At 38.7% G+C, this 22,443-nt stretch overlaps 1 protein-coding gene across 3 annotated transcripts in view; it reads left to right on the top strand.

Moving 5' to 3' along the window:
* Positions 1-19,232, top strand: part of SUGCT (succinyl-CoA:glutarate-CoA transferase) — a 329,471-nt gene extending 310,239 nt beyond the window's left edge. For all 3 annotated transcript variants that reach the window (XM_085051578.1, XM_085051579.1, XM_085051582.1), the window contains exon 14: positions 17,201-19,232. In XM_085051578.1, coding sequence (XP_084907704.1) covers positions 17,201-17,364 — 164 coding nt within the window. In that variant the 3' untranslated portion in view covers positions 17,365-19,232. The remainder of the gene's footprint in view (positions 1-17,200) is intronic.
* Positions 19,233-22,443: the final 3,211 nt, after the last annotated feature.

Raw genomic sequence — 22,443 nt, 5'->3', positions numbered from 1 at the left:
GGTAACTTGGCTTATCATTAAGGTCAAAACCCAGTTGCAGAGATCTAACAAATTCGGAAAAGAATTCAACAAACATGGTCACTTCAGTCAGAAACACTTGCTAATCTTTCTGTCTCAAGCGTTGCTTTCACTCTATAATGTACAACTGGTCAGCTTTATGGAAGAAATAGGTGAGCGAGTACATTGATTATTGAGAAACTGGAAAAATGTAAACAGTGAGGAATATAAAGCATTCAGAGTATTCTATTTTTAAGGGTAGTAGAAGGTTTTGGAGAATGAGTGGGAAAAGGAGTGAGGGAGAATAAAGTTTAGGCTTCAGTGGAAAATGCCATGGAGAGCCGTGGGCTTTGGGCATAAAAAAGAGCATTAAAATTGATGAGTAATTGAGCTATATGGGATAAATTATCTCATGGTATATTAAGTTTCTTGTGTTGATTAACCTCAGCTTGTTTAATTAGGCATTGGTTAATAGGAGACTAGGGAGAGGGATTTGGGAAAACAGAGCAGTATGCATAAAAGCAGGGTGAGATACTGGAGCTAGATGGTGAGCTGCTAGAAGGTGTAAAAATATAGTGGAGAAATAACAGATGTTCCTCCTGTATTCTCATACACCTTCAAGAGCATCCACTTTTAACCATTGTCAGACAGTGGTCTCATGTACTGAGCCATTATGAATGTTTCTCTGCTTTGATGTTAGTTTTTATGGTCTCTGTGAAAGGGTGACAGTTTGGCACATGTGGTCATAGCTCACAAATTACACCAAAGAGTAGTGCCAAGCAGAGAAATACAGAGATGCCTTAGCTGGAAAGGCAGACTTCTCTGTGGTAACAGGTGATTGGTTAGGCCACCTTAGGATAAGGGCAGAGAGGAGCTGGAAGGTGCTGGGATTAGAAACTAAGGATGGGAGTCATTGCCTTCTCCTCTAGAATCCTTAATCCTATTCTCTAGATGAATTGTGTTTTCCCTAGCACAAATGTGTTTTTCTGATCTCCTGAGCATAAAAAACCTTTCTTGCCACAACCCACTGCATACCTGATCTTACTCTATTCCCCCTATTCACCCAGCTAGTTTTGCTCTTAAGATTACTAATGCTTTCTGGCACGGGGATTTGCTTCAATATTGCAAAATATAGTGGAGAACTCTTGAATGAGTGGTACTGCTTGTGTTGGCACTGCAACCACAACCATAAAAATTAGAAGGAAACAAGTAACTTCATCAAACAATCTAGATTTTCTTGAAAAGTGTGGTTGCCTCCAGCATTTTCAGTACATTTTAACAATATGGGAATTTTAGTATTTTGCTAGCGAGATGTCTTTTGACTGAAGAGCCCTAAGAAGATGAGATGTACTCAGAATAATTTCTGAAATATTTCCTCCACATTTGTGTTTGGCAGTTTGGTATCTGCCTGCTCTACATACCCGTGGGAAGAAAAGATGTTGAAGATGTTGGGGGCCAGCTGTTTTTAGAAGCTTGCCAATGGTGTCTGTGTCATATCAGCAGTGTCAGTCATTCACCTTTGAGAATAGAATATAATGTGTACGTCCACCAAAATGAGAAATGTTACAGCAAAATATTATGTGCAAAGATATATTTTAGATTCAAAAAGTTTCAAATGTCTGTGTCTTTGTAAAGTTAAAATGATCCTAAGATGCTTAGCAGAAATCATAGTTAATTTTTCAGCTCTAAGTTTGTGTGCTACTTATTTGAAGGAGGTGCAGAATTCATTACATTCAGCACAATTGTCTCTGCCTTCAAAGAGTAACTAAACCAGACTAAGCAATACTGGAGCCACTAAAATCTCAATAATACTTTTTGATAACTAGTTATTATTTAATTTTAATTGCATTATATTGCACAGACATAGTTCAATAGAGTACCTAAATATCCCAGTCAAGAGCAGGGCTGTGATGTTCAAGGGTTTGCAGACAGAGGCCAACATGTGTTTTCTACCATGTTAGGGGAAGTTGTTTCCACCCAAGAGTTAGCTAAGGGTTTAATCCTACAATTAGTATGCTCTCTGCCCAGAAACTATCATTTACAGCACAGCAAGACAGATGTATTTGGGATTAGAAAGAAATCTTTCCCACAACAGAGTAATGCATAGTTTATCAGATATAACTTGGGACAGTGGTTCATATTCCTCTGAAGCATCTCTGGGAGACAGAATATCAGAAAAATGTTATTTGTATTTCATTCCAATATAAAGTGGGGCCCATTCTGTCAGTCCCTGTATAAACAAATAGTAAGCAGCGACTGGGTTTCCTAACTTTTTATAATCTAAGTAGACAAGCCTAACACAACTGTACAGGAAATACAAAGATATGGCAATGGAACATGATTTGCCTGTGATCACAGAGTTGATAGGTTAAAATCTAATTGTTTGAATTCCCAGCTCAACAGTCGGTACTATGGTTGACCTCACTATTAGATGATGATTAGTTTCTTCTGATGAGTTTCATATATTTTCATAATTTTCCTTTGTATTTGGTGTTGTTTCTTTATCAAAATTGCTCTACAGAGAATAAGCCCTGGGAGGAGTAAGAAGCTAGTTGCACTACTTATATGAAAAAACCCAAAGCTGTAATAGATCTATAATCAAGGTAGATTTAAATGTTTGTATCTCATGGCAAGTTTTTCTTACTGGAATGTAACACATATATACATATATATCTTTAAAAAGTGTACTATCAAGGATTACTTCAACCAAAATAGCATCTGGCTTTGAAATTAATGAATGTAATCTCTAACAGGTACATATATAAAGCATGAAGTAATTCCTGGCATTCTTCTGTTGACATAGTATCTGAAAGTTGGGGAGAAAACATTAGAATCCAAGAAAGCTACACAAATTATTTGATTTTAGGATTTTTTTCCCCTGCGAGTGGATGAATAAGCATTACAAACATGCCCTACACCTGTAGGATCTAGTTATATGGCAGGTAACTTGGGAATTACTCTGGTTTAAAATGAAATCTGCACATTGAATCAGTCCGAGAACAGCTGGCTTAGAAATCAGCCTGAGAATCACAATAATCTATGAAAGGTATTTGTGTTAGCATTAAACATTTTTGCATGCTCAGTGCAGAAGATAGCCTCTGAGCTTTGTGGATTAAGGAAGTGGCTGATATAGCTTTCTGAAATTGGGCTGCCTTGTTAAGAATGGAAAGTTCAGTTAAAATTTAGTTATGAGAAAGCTATGTGAGCCCTTGTGATTTACTGCTGAACAATGCAAATTCATATTTTATGAGGTGGACTTTTCAGTCAAATTCGTGTCAAAGTTATTAGCAAATAGTTATGGTCATTTCTACAGCATGTTATTTCTTTTTCGGCAAGAGCTATATACTGATATGCAACTGTATCTGATAAGCAATAGAAAGGCAAATGAAGAAAAAAAGAAACTGCTCTTTAATAGTTAAATACAAATACACTTGGAAGACTAACACACAGACTTTGGAAATGTGTTTCTGGATACAAGGAATCAGTTCCTTATACTGAAATTGTAATCTGATGATTAGACTCTGTTAAATTGTACTGTGTTCAGGAGCAATCTACCAGCATCATGGCAGAGCAGGCATTCACTTCAGCATCTCTAGTTCTAGTGTTAGTATGTGAATTCCATTTTTCCAATGTGCCTTTGACACAGCTACTTTTAATCCATTCTTTCATGGATGCAATTGCAATCTCATTATGGTTGCTTTTTCCTTGGATTTTCCTTGAGATTAGGCCTCCTGCAAACATAATTTACATTACCTCAAGAAAGGAAATTTTGAGAGAAAATTGCCTAAAGGAAAAGCAACCAAAAAGCTAAAATTAAATGGAAACAAAACCTGCTAGTGTAGAAAAAAGTGCCCACACACAGACTTGCTCAAAATAACTAATTGTATGAACTAAACCCAACTGTTATTTTGGTTCAGGCTGATTTTGTTGTTGTTCTTTTTGTTTCTTGGGTTTTTTTTTTGTTTTGTTTTGTTTTGGTTTTTTTTTTTTTGTTGTTGTTTGTGGGTCTTTTGTGTGTATGTGTGCAGAGAAACCCTAGGACCTCTGGCAATTAAAATATAATTGTTTCTGTGGTGCAAATACTTACAAGCAGTCTAAGGCACTTTCAAATTGGCAATGCAGTGTAAAGGAGATGCAGCACTGCTGAAAATTAAGTCAGAGATAGCAAGACCAGAGGCAGCAAGGCCCTTCATATTTCATATGGCTTTTTAGGAGACTGCACTTGCCAATTGTACGAGGTAAAAGCAAGAAGAGTGGTTGAAGGGTCTGCAGTGAAAAAGCAGATTTCTGAAAGCAGAAGAAATATATTAAATGAAAATCCACAAAAACAAATGGCAAAGGATAAAAGGTGAGGCACTGTGTAGGAGGGAGGTGCAACTGATGATCCCAGACATTTGGGGATGGAAAAATTCCATTTAAACTAAGCACCTGCTGCTTAAGATTTGGGCTTCAAAATTACAAACCATGTCAGTAAAAGCATTTTTCTTTGCAGTTTAAAGGGCAACTGAAGGAAACAGCCAAAGTACTACAAGAAGGAAAAAGAAAGAATGGGGAAATATTTTACGAAACTGACCTACAGTCATTTAAGGTGGGATATTGGTTAGGCATGGCTGGTTTCAATTTGATTTAATTTTTATTCCCCAGGTTTTCAGTTGTCTTCTTGAGCAAAAAGAGACTTCAGTTCAATTTAGTTTAGTAAGGGGGTAGGCAACCATTCTTTGGATGGCTTCCTAACCTTGTGCCTCATTCCTCTTCATGGGTGTGTCTGACTTAAATTTCTCGCTGTTAATCCTACTCTAGCTTTTGTGTGGGAGGAGAGATGTTTTCTGACTTTTTTACCCACTGTAGGGTAGAATGCAAAACTGAAATCCTTCTGATGGAGTAAAGGCTGGCAAATGTTAGAAACCACAAGAACTTTGGTAGAGAACCAGCCTATACTTAAGTGACATTCACACGCTTGCACTGGCACGCCCACAGAACCAAAATCCATAATGAAGACTGCTTGGTTTGACACGGCTGTTTCTCCTGCCCCATACTGCTTTGATATTTGCAAGAAGATGAGTTGAATATCACATGTCAGGGATTGGCAGCAGACAATGGAAAGCAAGAAAAGCTGTTCCCAGCCCTCCACACTGAGACAGAATTGATCAAGTTGTCACTTACAAACTACGAATCAATGGAAAAACCCAGCCTAATATGCAGTGTGCTGAAATTGGAGTCAGGAAGTGGGGCTAGGGATAAAGCACTTCCCTTTAAAGAACTTAAGATTAACCTGATGATTTTTTTAAAATAGGAAACTGGGGGGAAAAAGAAACTGCTGAAAAGAGTTATATGTCTAGAATTTTACTTCCCCTGCTCAATGAAGGATACTCTCTCTTCTTGTCTACTTTGAATACCAGATGTCTCTGCACAGTGAAATTGAGGCATCCTGCAAAGGAAAGATTTTCACATATCCTCAGCTTTTACTGGAAACTGGGCCCCTTTAAAGATGTCTTGATTATGACACTCGAAGAGTCATCCCAGATTACACAGAGCTTTTCAAAACTCAGCCAGCGTTTTTAGGAGCCTATGCCTCAAGGAGTCTGGGCACCTTACCCAAAAAGAGCTAAAAATGTAATTTGCAGCTCTTCAAATAATCCAAAACAAAGTATCAAATCCCTTCCCATCTTCCTTTGCCAGGGAAAGTCCCTATGCACTAGAGGTGGCCTCATTCTCCTACACAGGGGACGGCAGAAGTAAATGGAGGGTGGAGTGGGAGAGTTTTTGGAAGAATGATCAGGCTGTGCATAGTGCTCAGCCCTACTTAATCACAGATGCCTTGCTTGAAAATCGAGTTCCAAATATTTCCATGGTGCTCAAACATAGTTACCTAGCTCTCCTCTGTGCTGAAGGATTTCATCCAAGAGGATTTCCTTGGCTGTGCTGCAGCAGATGGCTTTTTCCATTGTTTTAATAGTCACTCTGCAGATACTTATTCTTTGTGGGTCACCAACCAGGCAAGAAAGTATTGACCAACTGCTGAATTTTCCAAAGGTGGAGGTTTATATGCCTGTGTATTGTGACTGCAGAGGAACAGTCTGAAGACATGTGGAATAAATGAGCGTGGCAATACCCATACAGCACATGACAGACATATGATTTGACATCTAACTTAATGTCTGATCTTTGCCTTTTTATAATAATATACTCCTTCTGAGAGGTAATCCTTTGGCTAAAACAAGGGATTGTTGAGGAAAAATTAACCAATGTAAAAGTCTCAAGAAGTGACTGAAAGTAGTTCTGCTACAGATGGACTAAAGAAGGCTTTAATTTCTTGATTTCTTTCTCTTAACAGGCTAAGATGGATGTCATAAGACTTTAATCATCCTATATAAATGAATAAGTAATCTCTAAAATGAATCAGTAATCTATAGTAATATGCAGGTGGGTTGTGGTGAGGTTAGGCAACTTAAGCAAAGCAACTTGGTAGGCTGTGCCTGCCACAAACCATTTGCCACCCAGTTCACTTTCTATTCTGCTTACCAACCATTGCTGTCAAAGGAGCTGTTACAGTGGGGTTTAATGAAATCAGACAGGAATGCCAGAACTGATCAGTGGAACAATCACCTCTGGTTTTGAAAAGAGACTTAAAGTAGCATGATTGGAGCCATCAAAAATAGTAATCTTAACATAAATTCCCATTACAAGGTGTAAAAAAAAGAGATGGTCTGCTCTTTAGAGGCATAAAAAGGGGACATAAAAAAAAATTTCTCTTTTGCACAATAATCTGTGCTGTGTTCTGATGTCCAGGCTTACAGAAGTGTACAGAAATAACTAGACAAATACTTAAAGGACAGGCCACAGAGAAATGTTCCCTAGGAGCTGGAAGATCGGGCTTATGAACCTTGTCAGGGCATTTGGGAACAATAAATGCATTTTCAAAAGTTGCTTAGGAGAGCTTTATAAATATTCCTTTGAATTTGTGTTAATGGAAGGCCCAAATGATTTAATTTTTAGTTATTTTCACCAGTTGTTTGGAGAAAGCTTAAAGCCTCCTATCCTGTAAAAATGCCCCTTGAGTAAGCAAGACAAATGATACTCAGACTTTGGATTAGGCTGTGCATGTCCTTCAGTGTACACTGTCTTGCATCCCTGAATTACCAACTTCACGTATCTGGGCTTCAACTTGTTGCCTAAAGAGTAAGGAAAAGCTCATCTGCAAGGAAGAGCTCATCTGCTCCTACTCTGATGATGCACAGCTGGCCAAGAGGATTACTTTTTGGGTCTCTGAAGAGCCGGGGAATCTAACTTATAGCTGGAGACAGGACACAGGAAAGGACAAATTGGTGTACTGAGGAGATACAGACACTTTCTGGGTTGGCTGGTGTGTCTTATTCCAACATGCAGGCTCACACTAACCACGAAGCATAGGACTTGGGTTTTCACCAGACTCAGTAGGAGAACCTCCAGGAGATGCTTGCCTTCCTGTTCAGCTGGGGGCAAGATTCACCTTCCAGATCATGTCAATGTGTTGCAACTAGGCAATGCTCTGTCCTTACAAGAGGCTCATTTCAGGTAGCATTTTGATTTTTCTTGTTCTATGCTGTAAGCACACTTCTCACTAATTACTCTCCATAAGATACAGTAGTTAAGGCCTTTGGGCTTACAGTAAAGATGCAACATGAAACAATACATGGCTTGACATTCTAAGTATCAGAGGAAGTTCAAACAGGCCGTATTAACCCCAGTCCTGTTGTGTGGAAACATATTTTCTTAAAGGCATTTCAGAAATTCATATGTTTTTTGCTCATAAATAACCATTATGATCATATTATGATCATATTATGATCTGACCTCCTGTGTAGTACAAGTTCAACCTCACTCTGTAATTTCTGCATTAGGTACACAACCTGTGGTTAACCAGCATCCTGTGGTGGGATTATGTATTGAGTTTTGTATTGATTAGGTAATGACTTGAGACAAATTATATTTTTAGCTTGGATTTTCAGTAGTTTAGGCATGCCCCTGTAGTATTTTTCTTTTAGAGTTTTTCAGAAATTCTCCCAGCAACTTTTCTTTGCCATGTAGTTCTTCATCTCCTTCCTGCAAGAATAATAAAACCCACCTAGAGTACACCTTTCACAGTACTATTGAAAAAGATACTTGGAAGAAGTTCTGGAACTAAATATTGTTTTCCTTCCAATTTATATCCGTGATAAACTCTATGTGTAATCCTTATGATAACCTGATAGAGATGTGTCTGTACTTCCTGCTAAGACATTTGCAGCCAAACAGAAAATATAACAGCTGCATTCTTCGGGGGTTTAATTGAATGTCATTAGAGCAGTAATTTGGGCACCTGTCCTACAGCAATTGCCATTTTTGACAACGCTGTTAAGATCTTTATTTTCCTTGGGATGTCTACACTTTTCTCAAGATTGACAGGTTCAGAAGTTACTGTGTGTAGCAGGACAAGGCAGACAAACAGATGATTAGAAAGACAGCACAGACATATAAACTTGTTTCCTTAGGTAATGGAGCTACAGATTATTTGCTTAGGGGATTCATGGTTCTTTAAAATTGATGCCTCTGGGTATTCTTACTAGTCATCTTCCTTCCTGTCTTTCTTTGAATCTTCTCTTAAGGTCTTTGGGGGGTTTCTAGAAGGAGTGGGACTATGTGAGTCTATACAAAACGTTAGGCCAAATTTTCAGCATTGCGAGGTGATACACGTGGGAAGAAGTAGACACCACTGTTCTGCAGATTTTTTTAAAGCTTTTTAGTGCCAAGAGTCCTCTCACAAAATCGTGGTACTGAGATAGCACAATTATGTGGGATTACTCTCAAATATGCAACCAGAGTGACTGATAAATGATTTCCTTTACTGCAGCAGTCATGCAATACTAATTAGGTACAGTTAATATTGTGACTCTTTGAAAATGTAAAGAGTTATACAAATGTTGAGTGGTATTTATGTTGATTATATCCAGGATGTTGGTTGATAGGAAATACGTAAAATGTTTCTAAACGCATTTCTTTACATGCAGCTTTAGGTGAGAAACTACTTTGATAAATGTAGTTGGCAAAGGGTTTTCAGAATTGTGTAGGGGATGCTTTGAATTCCTAAGTGTTGGTTTAAAAGGGGTCTCATTTTTAAACACCCATCTATGGCTATCATAGATAATATATGTTTACACTCTGCCTGTCAAATCATTCTTCTCACAATGCTTCAGTTTTTAAATTCTCGACTTTTGTGAAGTTGGGCTGTCCTCACAGCTCTCCTATTGAAGTCAGCGTTGTCCAAATGAGAAAAGGTAGCTTGTAGATATTTCTAGTATAGACACTACTTACTACCTTGCCAATTTTACTATTTAGTATTTACTGATTATTTATATGTGTGTTTGTATTGCACCAAGAACAAGGTTTACTTTTTTTATTACCATTTGAAAAAGTTTGTCCATCCTCTGCACTCTCAGTTACTGATTCCTATTAATCCTGCCAAAGTTTTCCGCCCTCTCAGCTGTGCTGGGTGCCAAGTGAACACTTTGTGTGACTGTGCTGTAAGTGGGGGAGGAGGTGGAAGCAGCAGTAAGGAAGCAGAAGCAAGACTTTGAATATTGTCTCCTTAATTTCTTTTTTCCAATCTATTATGAGTTGTTCTTAAAAGGTAAATCACCTGCTCTAATGTAATTCATAAGGAAATTATTTTTCCAAGAAATTAAATAGATTCCCAAAATGTCCCCCAAGCTCCTAAACTTTCAGATCTGTGGTAAGAAAAAGAAAAATGTGGGAATTTCCCAGTTAAGATGCAGCAGATAATTAATTCTGGAGATTACCTTAAAGCCTGTTCTCACTACTCACAGTAGCAAGCACTTTGTAATGAGCTTTTTGTCTTGTTTACTCTTCTGCTTTGAGCTGTGTCAAGGGGAGGAAGCCTGGTGTAAAGTGGTGTAGGCAAGCTGTGCTGTGCTGTGTGCTTGGGCACACCATCTTCTCAGCTGGGAATTACAGAGACAGAATTTGTGGCTGGGACCAACAGGAAGAAACCATATACTCAAAATGCAGTTTCCCTGGTCTGGCCCTCATATATCCTATCTCTGCACACAGCATTTCCAACACCCATATGTTATTCACAGTAGCCATGAAGCCCTTCTCATGGACTTACTTTGTATGGCTTTCCTTTTCATTGCCTTAAAAGTCACTGCTTCATTCCTGCTGATCCTCCTTCAGGCCAGTTTCATAACCAGCTGATTGCATGCTCCAAACACTTGACCTGTAGCACGTAAGGTATCTGCTTACAAATGTATTGGCTCTGGGCCATCATTCTTAACTGGTGATGATACTTCATTGGAATTGCAAAACTGCTGTGTAGCAACACCATGTTATTGAAAGCGGCATACAATTTCAGTTTGTGCGGTGGGTTGACCCTAACTGCATACCAGGTGCCCACCAAAGCTGCTCTAGCACTCACCTCCCCAGCTGGTCAGCGGAAGGGGTTGAGCTAAGGTCATGGAAAAATCACTGTCATGGACAAAACAAACTCAGCTTGGGGAATAACTAATCTAATTTATTTCCAATGAAGTCACATTATGATAATGAAAAATAAAACAATATATTAAAAACATCTTCTTCCTACCTTTCCCTTCTTCCTGGCCTTGACTTCATTTCGAATTCTCTACCTTCTCTCCCACAGCAGTGCAGGGCGGGGGAATGGGGGTTTGTGAACAATTCATCACAAATTTCTGCTGCTCCTTCCTCCTTAGGGGGACGACTTCTCACACTCTTCCCTATTGCAATGTGGGGTTCTTCTCAGAGGATAAAGTCCTCTACAAATTTCTCCAACAGGAGTGCTTCCCAGAGGCTGCAGTTCTGCATTAACTGCTCCAGTGTGCTCCCTTTCACAGTCTGCACTCCTTCAAACAGTCTGCTACAGTGTGGATTTCCACAGGGTCACAAGTCCTGCCAGCAAACTTGCTCCAGCATGGCCCCCTCTCTCCACCAGTCCGCAAGTCCCCCTGGGATCCTTCTCCTGTGTGGTTTTCCAATGAGGTCACATCTTCCTTCAGACATGCCCCTGCTCTGGCTTGGTGTCCTGCAGAGGCTGCAGGGAAATCTCTGCCTTGACACCTGGGGCACATTCTCCCCCTCCTTCCTTGCTGACCTCAGCATCTGCAGAGCTATTTCTCTCACATATTATCACTTCTATCTTCTGGTTACTGTTGTGCAGGCTTTTTCCCCTTCTTAAATATGTAGTCCCAGAGTTGCTACCACTGCCCTTGATTGATTTAACCTTGTTCAGCGGCAAGTCTGTCTTGGAGCTTCATCGGACACAGGGAAAATTTCTGGCAGCTGCCAGAAGCTGCCCCTGTAGCCCCTGCTACCAAACCCTTTCAATGCAAGCCCAATACAGTTTATTTTCTTACATCTGTATAAAATACACTGTGAGCTAGGGTAAACTAACTAACAAGTGGTCCTGGGTTTCTCATTGCTCTTTTTGTGAAAAGGTAGATGATCTGTTTCAAGTAGAATGTATACACATCCATTAGTTCAAATTTTCCCTTTCTTTCCCTTGTTCCACTTGAATAATAACAAATAATCATGACTTTTCTCCTGAGCTTGGCTGTGCCCAGGCCTGATTCCATCTACATAGTTTGAGAGTTAGATTGCTTCAATATGCTCTAACCTGTACTGTAGAAAATGTGTTATCTGGTGAGTGCTGCACAATGCTGCATGACTGCTTTTTGTCAGGACAAAGCAAAGATTATTACCTTTATTCACTTCTATATACTATATTTTGCACATTTAATATCATTCAAATTCAACTTTAATTTTTGCTACTTTTAGAGTCAAACTGACTTCGCTTCTGCAGCCCCAAATCTCAGCAATGCCCAAAGACATGTTCCAAAGACTGCTGTGTGTTTCACCTGTTTAGCGTAAAAGTTCAAAGGCATTTAATTCTTTCAGGACCCATCCTCTGGACATGTTTCAGTGGTTCATCTCATTTTTCTCTTTTGCTTTAATGTGTTTGGTATGTCTTAAACTAATAGCTCAGTAAGATGCTTAGCAGTGCCATAATAGATAGACCCCAAAGAAACAGAATTTATTATGATGAGGCTCAGTTGGAGTATTGAAGATGTCTTGGTAAAATTGTTATTGTTGTTGCAACTGATAAAAATTTTGATTTGTTGTTGCACTATTAAATCTTGTAGATTATGTGGTGTGCACAGCATGCATTTTAGCAATGTGTCAAAATCAAAATGATGATAATAATAATAATGAAAGATTAGCCTAGAATTTATATGTGGTGAAAGAGCTCTTTGTTTTAATGACAATGATGATCCTAGCAAAAAGAGGAACAGGCTCCTTTTAATTTAACAGGACAAAGGTAAATTACAGCTACCACTGATTCTCCCATTGCTTTTGTCAGGTGACTGACAAACTTAACTTCATGCTTGAATGGAGTACAGTGCTGACAGCCATGATGCGCAGGTGACCACCACCTTACATACACCCTCTCACCAGTCACCCTGCTCCTACCCCAGCAAAGGCCTGTTTTCGTCTGCAAGGCTCCCTGTAACTCACCCACATGCAAATGTTTTTGACCTTAATTAAAGCAGTTCACCTCTCTCTGCCTCTAGGGATGGTTTCTTCATAAGGCAGTTGTGTTTAATTAGCATTTGCATAGCATTCTGCTGGTTGCTTTCCTGGAGCGTTGTTCAGTAGGAGCGTGGGATTGCTGAAGCCTGACTGGCAAGCTTTGCACCCTCCTAATTGACACAGAAGCCAAGTAGAAGTTACACAAGGAAAGAACAGAGAATCGTTAATGATGGATCATTAGCAAGTAGCTCCTTTGAATGAATGTAGATAACTTTATAACTCTATCAAAGTGAAAAGTAGCGTGATGAATTATGCATCAAACAATAAAAGCTCCAGGAAGACACTGGTTTTATAATTGATGTGCAATTTTCTAGCATGCTCTGGTTTGTAAGATTAATTTTCTTTGGGAAGCATGAAGCATTCTATGTCTCTTGCACACTTAATATCAATTTTCGTTTTCTCTCTTTAGAGATTTTATTCTTAGTGTTTTGATATCACTGCAAAAACTCCCAGGGCTTGAGATCCACAATTTTTATGCTAGCAAAAATTTGCACAAGCAAATGAAAGGTCTATCACTACAAAACCAGTTTCTTTGAGGGTTTGCTGATTTCTCAGTGTAGAGTTCTCAGATACACATACCTGAAATAAGATTGCTTTGTATCTTCTTTTTTAATAGAAATTGCATAATATTTTTGTGGCTATGTTGAATTTCTAGACTAATAAGTCTCTGCAGGGCGTTTTTGCTTTGAATTTATCGTCACAAGCATTTCAGCTGGCACAGAGATCATTCCTGTGGCTTGCACTAGTGCCAGTTCTGCCGTCCTAGCGCTCCGACTCACTCCTAAGAAGAGGAATTAATACAAATACTGCCTAGTGATGTCACCTTTCCCTTTAAAATGTTCTGATCTCTCATTTGAAGTTTCATCTGAAAATATAACTCAGTGTGTTTGAAGTGAGTAGAATCAGAGGAATAAGTTAACAGAAAACTTATCCCTGGTGTGAGCTGTTTCTTAGCTTTCATACCATAGTGGGTGAAAGGTCTGTGAGAGATCTAATCCATCTGCAAGCCCCAGGGATCAGCTGTGGGATCAACTATGCTAGAATAAATCTCCTTCCTAAAGACCTGATTGATACAAATTCTGCAGCCTCCTCCCTTTGGTTTGTTTCAGCATTTTGCTACCCCTATCATTATAAAACTTTATTTTTTGTTTCCTATAGTTTCCTTTGTTGCAATTTAAGTCAAGTATTTCTCATCATGGACATGAAAAAGGATTTATTTCATCCTTCCAGGAAGTTTGCATGGATTTGGGGGGGGTTAGGGGTTTTATAAGTGGTGGTGGTGGTGGTTATTTTTTACATTTTGGAAAACAGTTTTGAGGTTCTTTTTCTCTGGTTGTTCTCTTTAGGTCCATGATCCCACTTGGTTCAATCTGTCATGTTTCCTGTGATAATTTCAGTTGCTGTCCTGTGGAAGGTCTCAGGTGTTCCAGATGGCTGTGCAGTGGGGGCCCCACACCATACACTGCTCCAGCTGTGGCTTGCCAGCTCTAACTGGAGCAAAAAGATTATTTCATGTGTCCTGCAGGCATCTCTCTTGTTTGTACATCCTTGTATGATCCTTGCCTTTTTCGCAACAGTATGATGTCGTTGACTCATCTTCACTTCATGAACAAGAATAACCCCTAACTATCCCTACTTTCCTGTTTGTGCACTGCCCTGTATTTATGTAAAGAAACATAGCTCCTTCCCCTTGACAGTATTGAATTTCACCCTATTTTATTAGACCATTTCTCCAGTGTAGCCAGGTCATTGTGGACTGTGCTTCACAGGAACTTTTAGCTTTTGAAGTCCTCAGAAAGCTGAGCAGGTAAGGTCTGAGTTCCATTTGCCATCCAGGTAGAAATAAAATGATAAGTGCTACATGCTGAACAGATTCCTCTGGAGCTCACTTGAAATGTTCTGTTTTAGAAGACCCCAAGAAGCAATTATCTGAATATGATTTCCCTCTGGCTTTGGGTTTATCTAGACCTTGTTTCTTTAGTCTGTTTATGGAAAATAGAAGAGAATTTTCTTTCTGAAAGTCAAATCTTGATTTGGCATCTTGGTGGTTGAAGGGTGTTCTGTTTTTTTCTGTGATGGAGTTAATTTTATTTACAGTAGTCGGTATGGGGCTGTGTTTTGGATTTGTGCTGAACAAAGGGTTGATAGTGTAGAGATCTTTTTAATTGTTGAGAAGGGCTTACACAAAAAGCCTTCCCTGTTTCTCATATCACCACACTGGTGAGGAGACTGGGGGCACATGGGAGAGGAGACATGGCCAGGACAGGTGACCCTAACTGACCAAAGGGACATTTCAGATTGTATGACATCATGCTCAGTATATAAAGTGGGGTAAAAAAGGAAGAAGGCAGGAACTTTTGGAGTGTTGGCATTTGTCTTCCCAAGTCACTGTTACATGATGTGGCCCTGCTTCACTGGAGGTGGCTGAACACCTGGCTGTCCATGTTAAGCACTGGTTTTCTGTTGTTTGTGTGCAAGGCTTTTCCTTTTCCTCTTAAACTGTCATTATCTGAGCCTTTTACCCTTTCCAATTGTCCCTCTGATCCCACTGGTAGGGGAGTGACGAAATGGCTGCATGGGGCTTGGCTGGTGGTTGGAGTCAAACCATGACAAGGAGTCATCTCACCTGATTTGATGTTTGTGTGGTAAAGCTTCGCACCTAAGGCACTTGTCTACCCTTTCCTTTATGGAAAACACAGATGACCACAATTCATTTGACTAGGTTTACTCATTTACCAGTGTCTTAGAGGAGAGAGTGTCATTTCATCTTCAGTGTCTCCAAAGATTGTCTAAGGAACTAAAGTAGATTATTGACATCTAAATTTAGATGGGATGTATCTCACCTCCAGCCCTTTTCCTGTTAGAAGAACAAGAGATCACATACACTGTTTATTCCTAATAGGTAAATGCTGGCTGTTATTCATGTCCTGAATATTTTAATTGTGATTATTTTTCCAGTATTGAATAGAACTTGAAGTAAAATTATTTGGTTTGCAATTGCCCAATTCTAACTCCTTTCCTTTTAAAACTCAGAAACCACACACAGAATCCTAGACTCATCTGGGCTGATGAAAGGAAAAAATCTTTAAAGGAAAAGATCTTTAAGATTGTAAAGTCTAAGCATTGCTTCTTGCAGGAGCATACTTGTCAAAAATGTACCAAATCAGCTTGAAAAAAAAAATGTTCTTCTAGGCACCTTTTATCTTATTTTGTCCTTGGAGGTGGATACTTTACCGTATTAAACATTTGATTACAGTTCATGAAGACTGGAAAAAAATTAAAAAATGGCATTTTTTGGCATCCTGACTGACCTTTGTCAGCATCTATCAAATAAGATAGTAGCTTCAATCAAATCAGTAGGTTCAAGCAGTAAATTTACCAATTCATGATGTGGTCCATTTTCCTGGCTGGTCAATATTCTATTTCTTCACTGTTCTGCCAAAAATGCAAAAAACAAATGTTCTTTGTATTTCTAAGTAAATCTGTAGTGTCATAGACAACGATATAATTAAATATAACTTTTTCTGTGAATTCTTTTTGATGAGGTAATAAAAGCCACTACTATGAATAGAGGAATCCTTTTGCAATTGCATTAAAGGTTTTTCAGTTTTGTATTAAAGAAAAGTTTTCAATTGACAATTAAGGAAAATATTGTCCTCTCTTTCTCCATGAAGTAGGTAATCTTTCTATGCATGTGCTGGGTGCATACCTCACTTCTGATCCCAGAGTAAATTTTTTGCTCATTCTTCTTGCTGAGTCTGGTAGTAAAGGTGTAGCTACTTGTCTGCAGAGAACTACACTGAAATCTGTTCAGTTCACTACAGAGCATCACTAAAACATGACATCTGACTACCTGCGACAGAAGACACAGAAGTCTTCATATCATTGCCAGCTTCCAGACTTCCACCTTTGAAATTATTTCTGTCAGAGCAAATAAATCATTGTTGACTTTCTTACCTATATTTTTGATTTAACGTGTAAACCAAGCTGGGGAATACCACATCTGTGCATGCTGTCAGTTCTCTGTCACTGCAGGATAATGGAGCACACAATAAAGCTACTTGAGCGGCTGCCAACTGGACATGGTGCTTCCCATTGTCCATGCACAGCTCTGACATCAGTAACTGTGCTAACATGACATTTCATTGTGTCCTTATGCTTATGCTGCCTCCTCTCATAGATGTGGGGGTTTCTGCACCACATCCTGTTGAGTGGGCTGGGCATTGCTGCTCAGGTAGCAGAGTGGCAGACCTGTGACATAATATGACTCAAAGCACCCTGATATACATATCACTGGGAAAAATTGAAGACCTTCTTAATGCTGGGTGAATATTCAACAATTCTGCATTTGAGTGAACTTTTTAAAACTGGCTTATTGGTATAGTGTTTCAAACTGGACTATTTTTTAGTCTGTAATTTCAGAATATAACATTTCTATTATAAGGACTGTGATTAGAACTGTTGGGAAAATGAGGTACTTTCCTTTATACTAATAGATACTTCAATATAAATATGGGTAGTAACTCTGGAAAATAATTTCCCTCCTATTTGCATTTTTTTTTTACAGGACCAGGTGTCAGATACAGTGAATTTGCTGTGTCACATCCAAAACCACCTCCACTTGTTGGACAACACACAGTGGAGATACTGAGGAGCATGCTGGGGTATGAGGATGAAGCTATAGAAGAACTGCTTCGCACTGGTGCTGTGGCTCAGCATGAGGTCAGATAAGGAACATTAGCTACATTCCTTCACACTGAGTTCACATTACTTTGTCCTCTGTTTGCTCCCTTCAGTTTCCCTAATGGGACTCAAAGAGAAGACATAATTTAATTCCTAATTTTCTTCCACGTGCGTTTGTGTGACATTAACACTGATGTATCAAATAAACAATCTCATGCTGTCTGAGTGAAAGATTTTCTTGGGGGGGTTGGGAATAGATGTAATTATGCAGTCCTGTGTGACTACTCATTTTCTGTACTTTACATGGAAAATGGAGTCCTTATCATAATTACAGCAATTGCCTAAACATTTGTCCCCATAAAGACATGATGTTAGTGAAAAGAAGCAGAACCTTTAAAATCTGCATACTAGACTCTCCACTCAGAGAAAGCAACTTTGTATTTTCATAGAAAGTAATTTATTTCAAAATTGCTGGTTGATCTGATTGATTTTGAATAGAATTATCCATCCTGAGCACTTTGTTCATCTCTATCTTAGATCAAAATTAGAGTAACCATTGCAGAATTTGCTCCCATTCCCTAGTATTCCAAATTAATAATACGACTTTCTATTACATTGCATAGTCATGACAATCCCAACATGTTAGCAGAAAGAAGCTGAAATTGGCACAGCTTTTCAGTTATGATAAAAAGCCTATTCCAAGACCAGCTGAGAGACAAACTGTGGCTGCATAGTCTTTCATAATTTTATTCAGAAAAGCCCAGGGTACTCTTCATTTAATACTAAGCCACATGCAGAAAACTACATGCTGAATGACTGATACCAAAACTTGCTAGATGTCTCAATCTGGTTCTGTGGGTAGGTACTGATCCCTATCTGTGACTTTAGTTGCCATCCAAACCACCTTCATTATGGAGAAAATACAGGTGGGAATCTGTACCAAACTTTTTAGTCAGTCCCACCCTCATGATTTAAACAAGTTGACAGATCTTCCTCAAATTTAGTAATACCATATCCTTCAGTAAGGTAGCTCTTGAGAGTTAAGGTGCCATGCAGTGGAAGGAGGTGGAAGAATTTGATCCATGAGAAATAGTAAGGAAAAGATTAAAGGACAGCCATTTATTCTCTACAAACCAATTTGGCAGTTCTTCAGTCACAGAAGATATCCCATGCTTCTCCGTGACAATTTATAATTCACAGCTAAAGCAAACTCAGCGTATGGGAAGGGTTTACCATTGTTGTGTGCGTGCTGGGAGTGAAGAAAAGCCTTGCTATTCCTAGAACTGAATAAAACTACTTCAAATGGACACTCAACATACAATGTTTATGTTTCTCTCAAAGTGTCAGAAACTGGCCTGACATTATAACTAGCTTGTCACTTTGTTTCCACTGTAACAAACAACATCCTCTGTATTAAGTTTGAACTTCACAACTCTGCATTACCTTCTGGGGGAAGAAAAGAGGTTATTACATAACCAAATTGCAGTGGAACCCCACTGTGGTTGCTCATTTTTGAAGCCCAGTGTTTTGGTTCATTTGTTTGCTTGTCTTGTCTTCTCTGGTTTTGTGTTCTTCTTTTTTTTTTTTGCACTGCATTCCTGGCACCAAACACCATACTCCATGTGCTAAAGACATCATGAGATCCTGGAAGAGTGACTTCTAAAATAAATATAGAAATAAGTCTGAATTGAGAATTGGGACACAGTAGGGGGAGAATTGAAACTGGATTGGAAGAGGTTTTGATATAGTCCACCTTCCTTTTAATCTAAGGGGAACATCCCTTTTTTAATGAGAAAAGCAGAAATCTGAATTCAGCTTCATATAAAATGGGTAATCTGATACTGAACTAAACTTTGTTTACTAATGAAAAACACTGTCAGATAACATTCAGAAATAAATTTTCTGTGTTTACTTTCTCAAGTGTTCTTTTCTTCACATTTCTAAGAATCATATACATAAGGTATAGTAAAATATTTGCTTTGTTCAAGGATTTCTAAAAACATCAGGGATTTTTTCCTGTGCTTTTCCAAGCAACGGAAATAGTTAATCACCACATCCTTAGCTACAGTAAATTGGCAGAGCTGCTTTGACTTTAACATAGTAATGCTAGTTTAAATAAGCTGAATATTGGGTTTTAAATTCCATAGGGTATTTTGTGCAGAGTTCACACGCAAACAATGTTTCCCTTTCTATTTATTTTTTTCATTAGTGTTTTTCCTTTTCAGTTTGGTATGTTGACAGTCAAATGTCAACATAGTGATAATCATATACATTATTTTGTCTCACCTCCATTACTTACTGCAACCAGATACCGTTTCTTAGTATTTAAGTCAAACACTCTCACAGAGACTGATGCTTACTCTTTAAGTCAGAAATAAATAGGTGGGTCTCTGGAAGCCTAAAATGTCCTGTAGCTTCCAACATCTGGTCATGAAGGTTTGGTCTTTTGATTTTGGATGATTTGGAAGACATTTAAATAATTGCCACGATAATATTTAAGCTGCTTTAGTACCCTTTTCCTTTAAAAATTAACAAATTAATGCAGAACAAGAATATTTACAAAATTTACAGCTCTTCCCAAGAATCTTCAGGAACGAGTGTCTCTAGAACCTTGTCATGTCAAAATGATTTTCTCTTGTACTGCAAAACTTGAAATCAACCGTCACATGGGATTCTGGAGCTCATAAACTGAAATCCCTCCATGTTCTAGGAAGAAATGTAGTTTGGGATGACTGTTCATGGCTGCCCCTGCAAGGAATGTTTGTTTTTCTCTGCTTAAATTGGAACAGAATCTTCTGGTGCTGCCATGATGTGAGAGTGTGTGTGGTATTTGCTTTAATTTTACTTGATTTATACATCACTATATTGAAAAAAAAGAAACAACAAAAAAGCAAAAGAGTCATTCAGGACACACCTGTTGTTTAGTTCCAAACTGAACCCACCTATAGCTGTTTGCCCTGAAGCTTTAGCTATCATTGGAAAAGGAGATTTCCATTTTGGCATCTGTTCTGACCCCATGGTCCATGGCCCCTTTGGCTCCATTCTCTGCATTGAGGGATCCCATTGTTCTTGTATTAGCTTCACTATTAAAAATATTTCCTCAGACCTCCTCATATAAATGTCTTCCTTTCATTTGGATTTTGCATGGCCTGAGGATCTCACTAAGGGGTATTTTAATTCATCAAAGAAAGTTCCAATCAAATAACAGTCAAATGGACAGTAATGCATTTTTCTTGCTCCTGCATGGATCTTGTTCCCAGTAACTCTTCCCCAGAATCTTCCCATGCACTTGGGAAGTCCTGGCATGCTTGTCTGCAATGAGTGTCCTGGAACTGACATACAAAAGTAGGGTTTTTTTGATTAGTGGCCAGGAAGAACAATTTGCTAACTATCAGAAGCCCACCAGCTTCAGCAATGATCCAGCTGATATGCAAAGGCCAGTGAAGCCATGTGAAGAATGCTCTGTTAAAGCGGATCACTTTATTGTGCTGGAAGGCAAATGCTCTTTTTCTTCTAAGGTCTATAAAACCAAAATGAAAAATTATTTTGTCTTTTTTTTTTTTTTTTCTTTTAACAGGAGAGAAAGGGAAAATCCCCATTTTTGACTTACATACAAAATATGAAAATCCTCTTTTTTAAGTTCATTGAAATAGACTGATGCCTGATGATAATAATCTGAGTTTTGGTCTTGCTTCTCCAGAGATTAATGCTTGTCCCAAACATGTCTAGTGACAATGTTTGAGGCTAAAATAGCAGTCAGAAAGAGTTGTTCCAGGGAGTGTGCATGCATACTCAAAAACTTGGGAGAGCCTTTTCATTAAATTGCCATATAGCTCTGCCACTCACAGAGCACTCTAAATCCTCAGCCCTGGCGAACCTGGAGATAAAGGCAGCTAGGCATCTCTGTGATTAAAATGGTCTTGATTTCTTTTACTATCTAGATGACAAGACACAGTTAATTCTTTGACTTTCCTAACATTATAGCCCTGTATTAAAAGGTATTTATTTCCCCAAAACATATTAAAATGTATTCAATTTCCAAAAGACAGAGGAAAGGTAAAGTACTTTCAGAGTTCAGGAATGCTGGCACAGCTGCTCACATTTCATGTCAGTGACATTAAACAGTGCCAGATACAGTACTTTTCTTAACTGCTTGTACATTGAATTTAATGTGGCATGGTGAAATGCTAAACACTATTAGCTGGTAAAAAACCCAACCAACCTTAGAGCACTTCCTGTAGGATCAAGTAACCTCCCTACACAGAGGGCTCCGTGATACTGGCCAATGTGATAAAAATACACTGATAAACAGGGATACAGTCACCTTTTTAAAGCTGACAACTAATCAATTAAATTACTGTATGTTTCTGTTGTGACTGGAATTTGGAACAAATGTGAGAAAAATGCCTGGGATCATATATGCCAAGGGCCCATGAAACTTTTGCAAGATCTCTTTTTAACACAGACTTTGTTAAGCAATGAAGGGAGACCAGGCAAGAGTTAAGGTGGAGACAAGCTGTTGATTTTCAGGGATTTTCTATTCCCTAGAGCTACAGATAAAAGTGAATTAGTAAGTACCAATTTCTTGCCTCAGTTGGCAAGAAATTCTTAAAAATCATAGGGTGAAGACTACACTAAACTGCCTGCCTGGTTAAAAAACCTTTAATACGGTAAAATTTACAGTGAGCAGTGTCACACTGGTAATTGATAAGGTTCTCCGGGAAGCAAACCAGGGAGGAGCTTAATTCACCGCAATAGCTTCTGTGCTTCAGCTATTTCAGTATTTGTCTAATAACTACCCCAAACTAGCCAAAAGAGCTTTAAAGTACAAAAAGAAATCTGAAGATGTTTAACTTCGTAGAGGAATGCATATGTAGTTCCCATCTCTTGGAGATCTATATTAGGAGAATGTAAAGTTTCACATTAAAAAATTGTGTATAAAAATGCAGAGCAGTGTGTGTACTTCCCATGGGCCCTTTCCTCTCCTGGTGGATTGAGCCTTGACTAAAGCAAATGTGAGAAAAGTGACAGTTCTCTGATAAATTTTTTTTGGTCTTTGGTCTCATCAAAACCTTCTCTCTCCCAAAACCAACAGTAAGGACTTCTAGCAGAAAGATTGAAGTACTG

The sequence above is a fragment of the Lichenostomus cassidix genome, chromosome 2 (genome assembly GCF_008360975.1).
Source record: "Lichenostomus cassidix isolate B80296 chromosome 2, HeHo_3.0, whole genome shotgun sequence".
Taxonomy (NCBI): Eukaryota; Metazoa; Chordata; class Aves; order Passeriformes; family Meliphagidae; genus Lichenostomus; species Lichenostomus cassidix.
The sequence above is the reverse complement of the archived record's forward strand: the minus strand, read 5'-3'. Positions and strand labels throughout refer to the sequence as shown.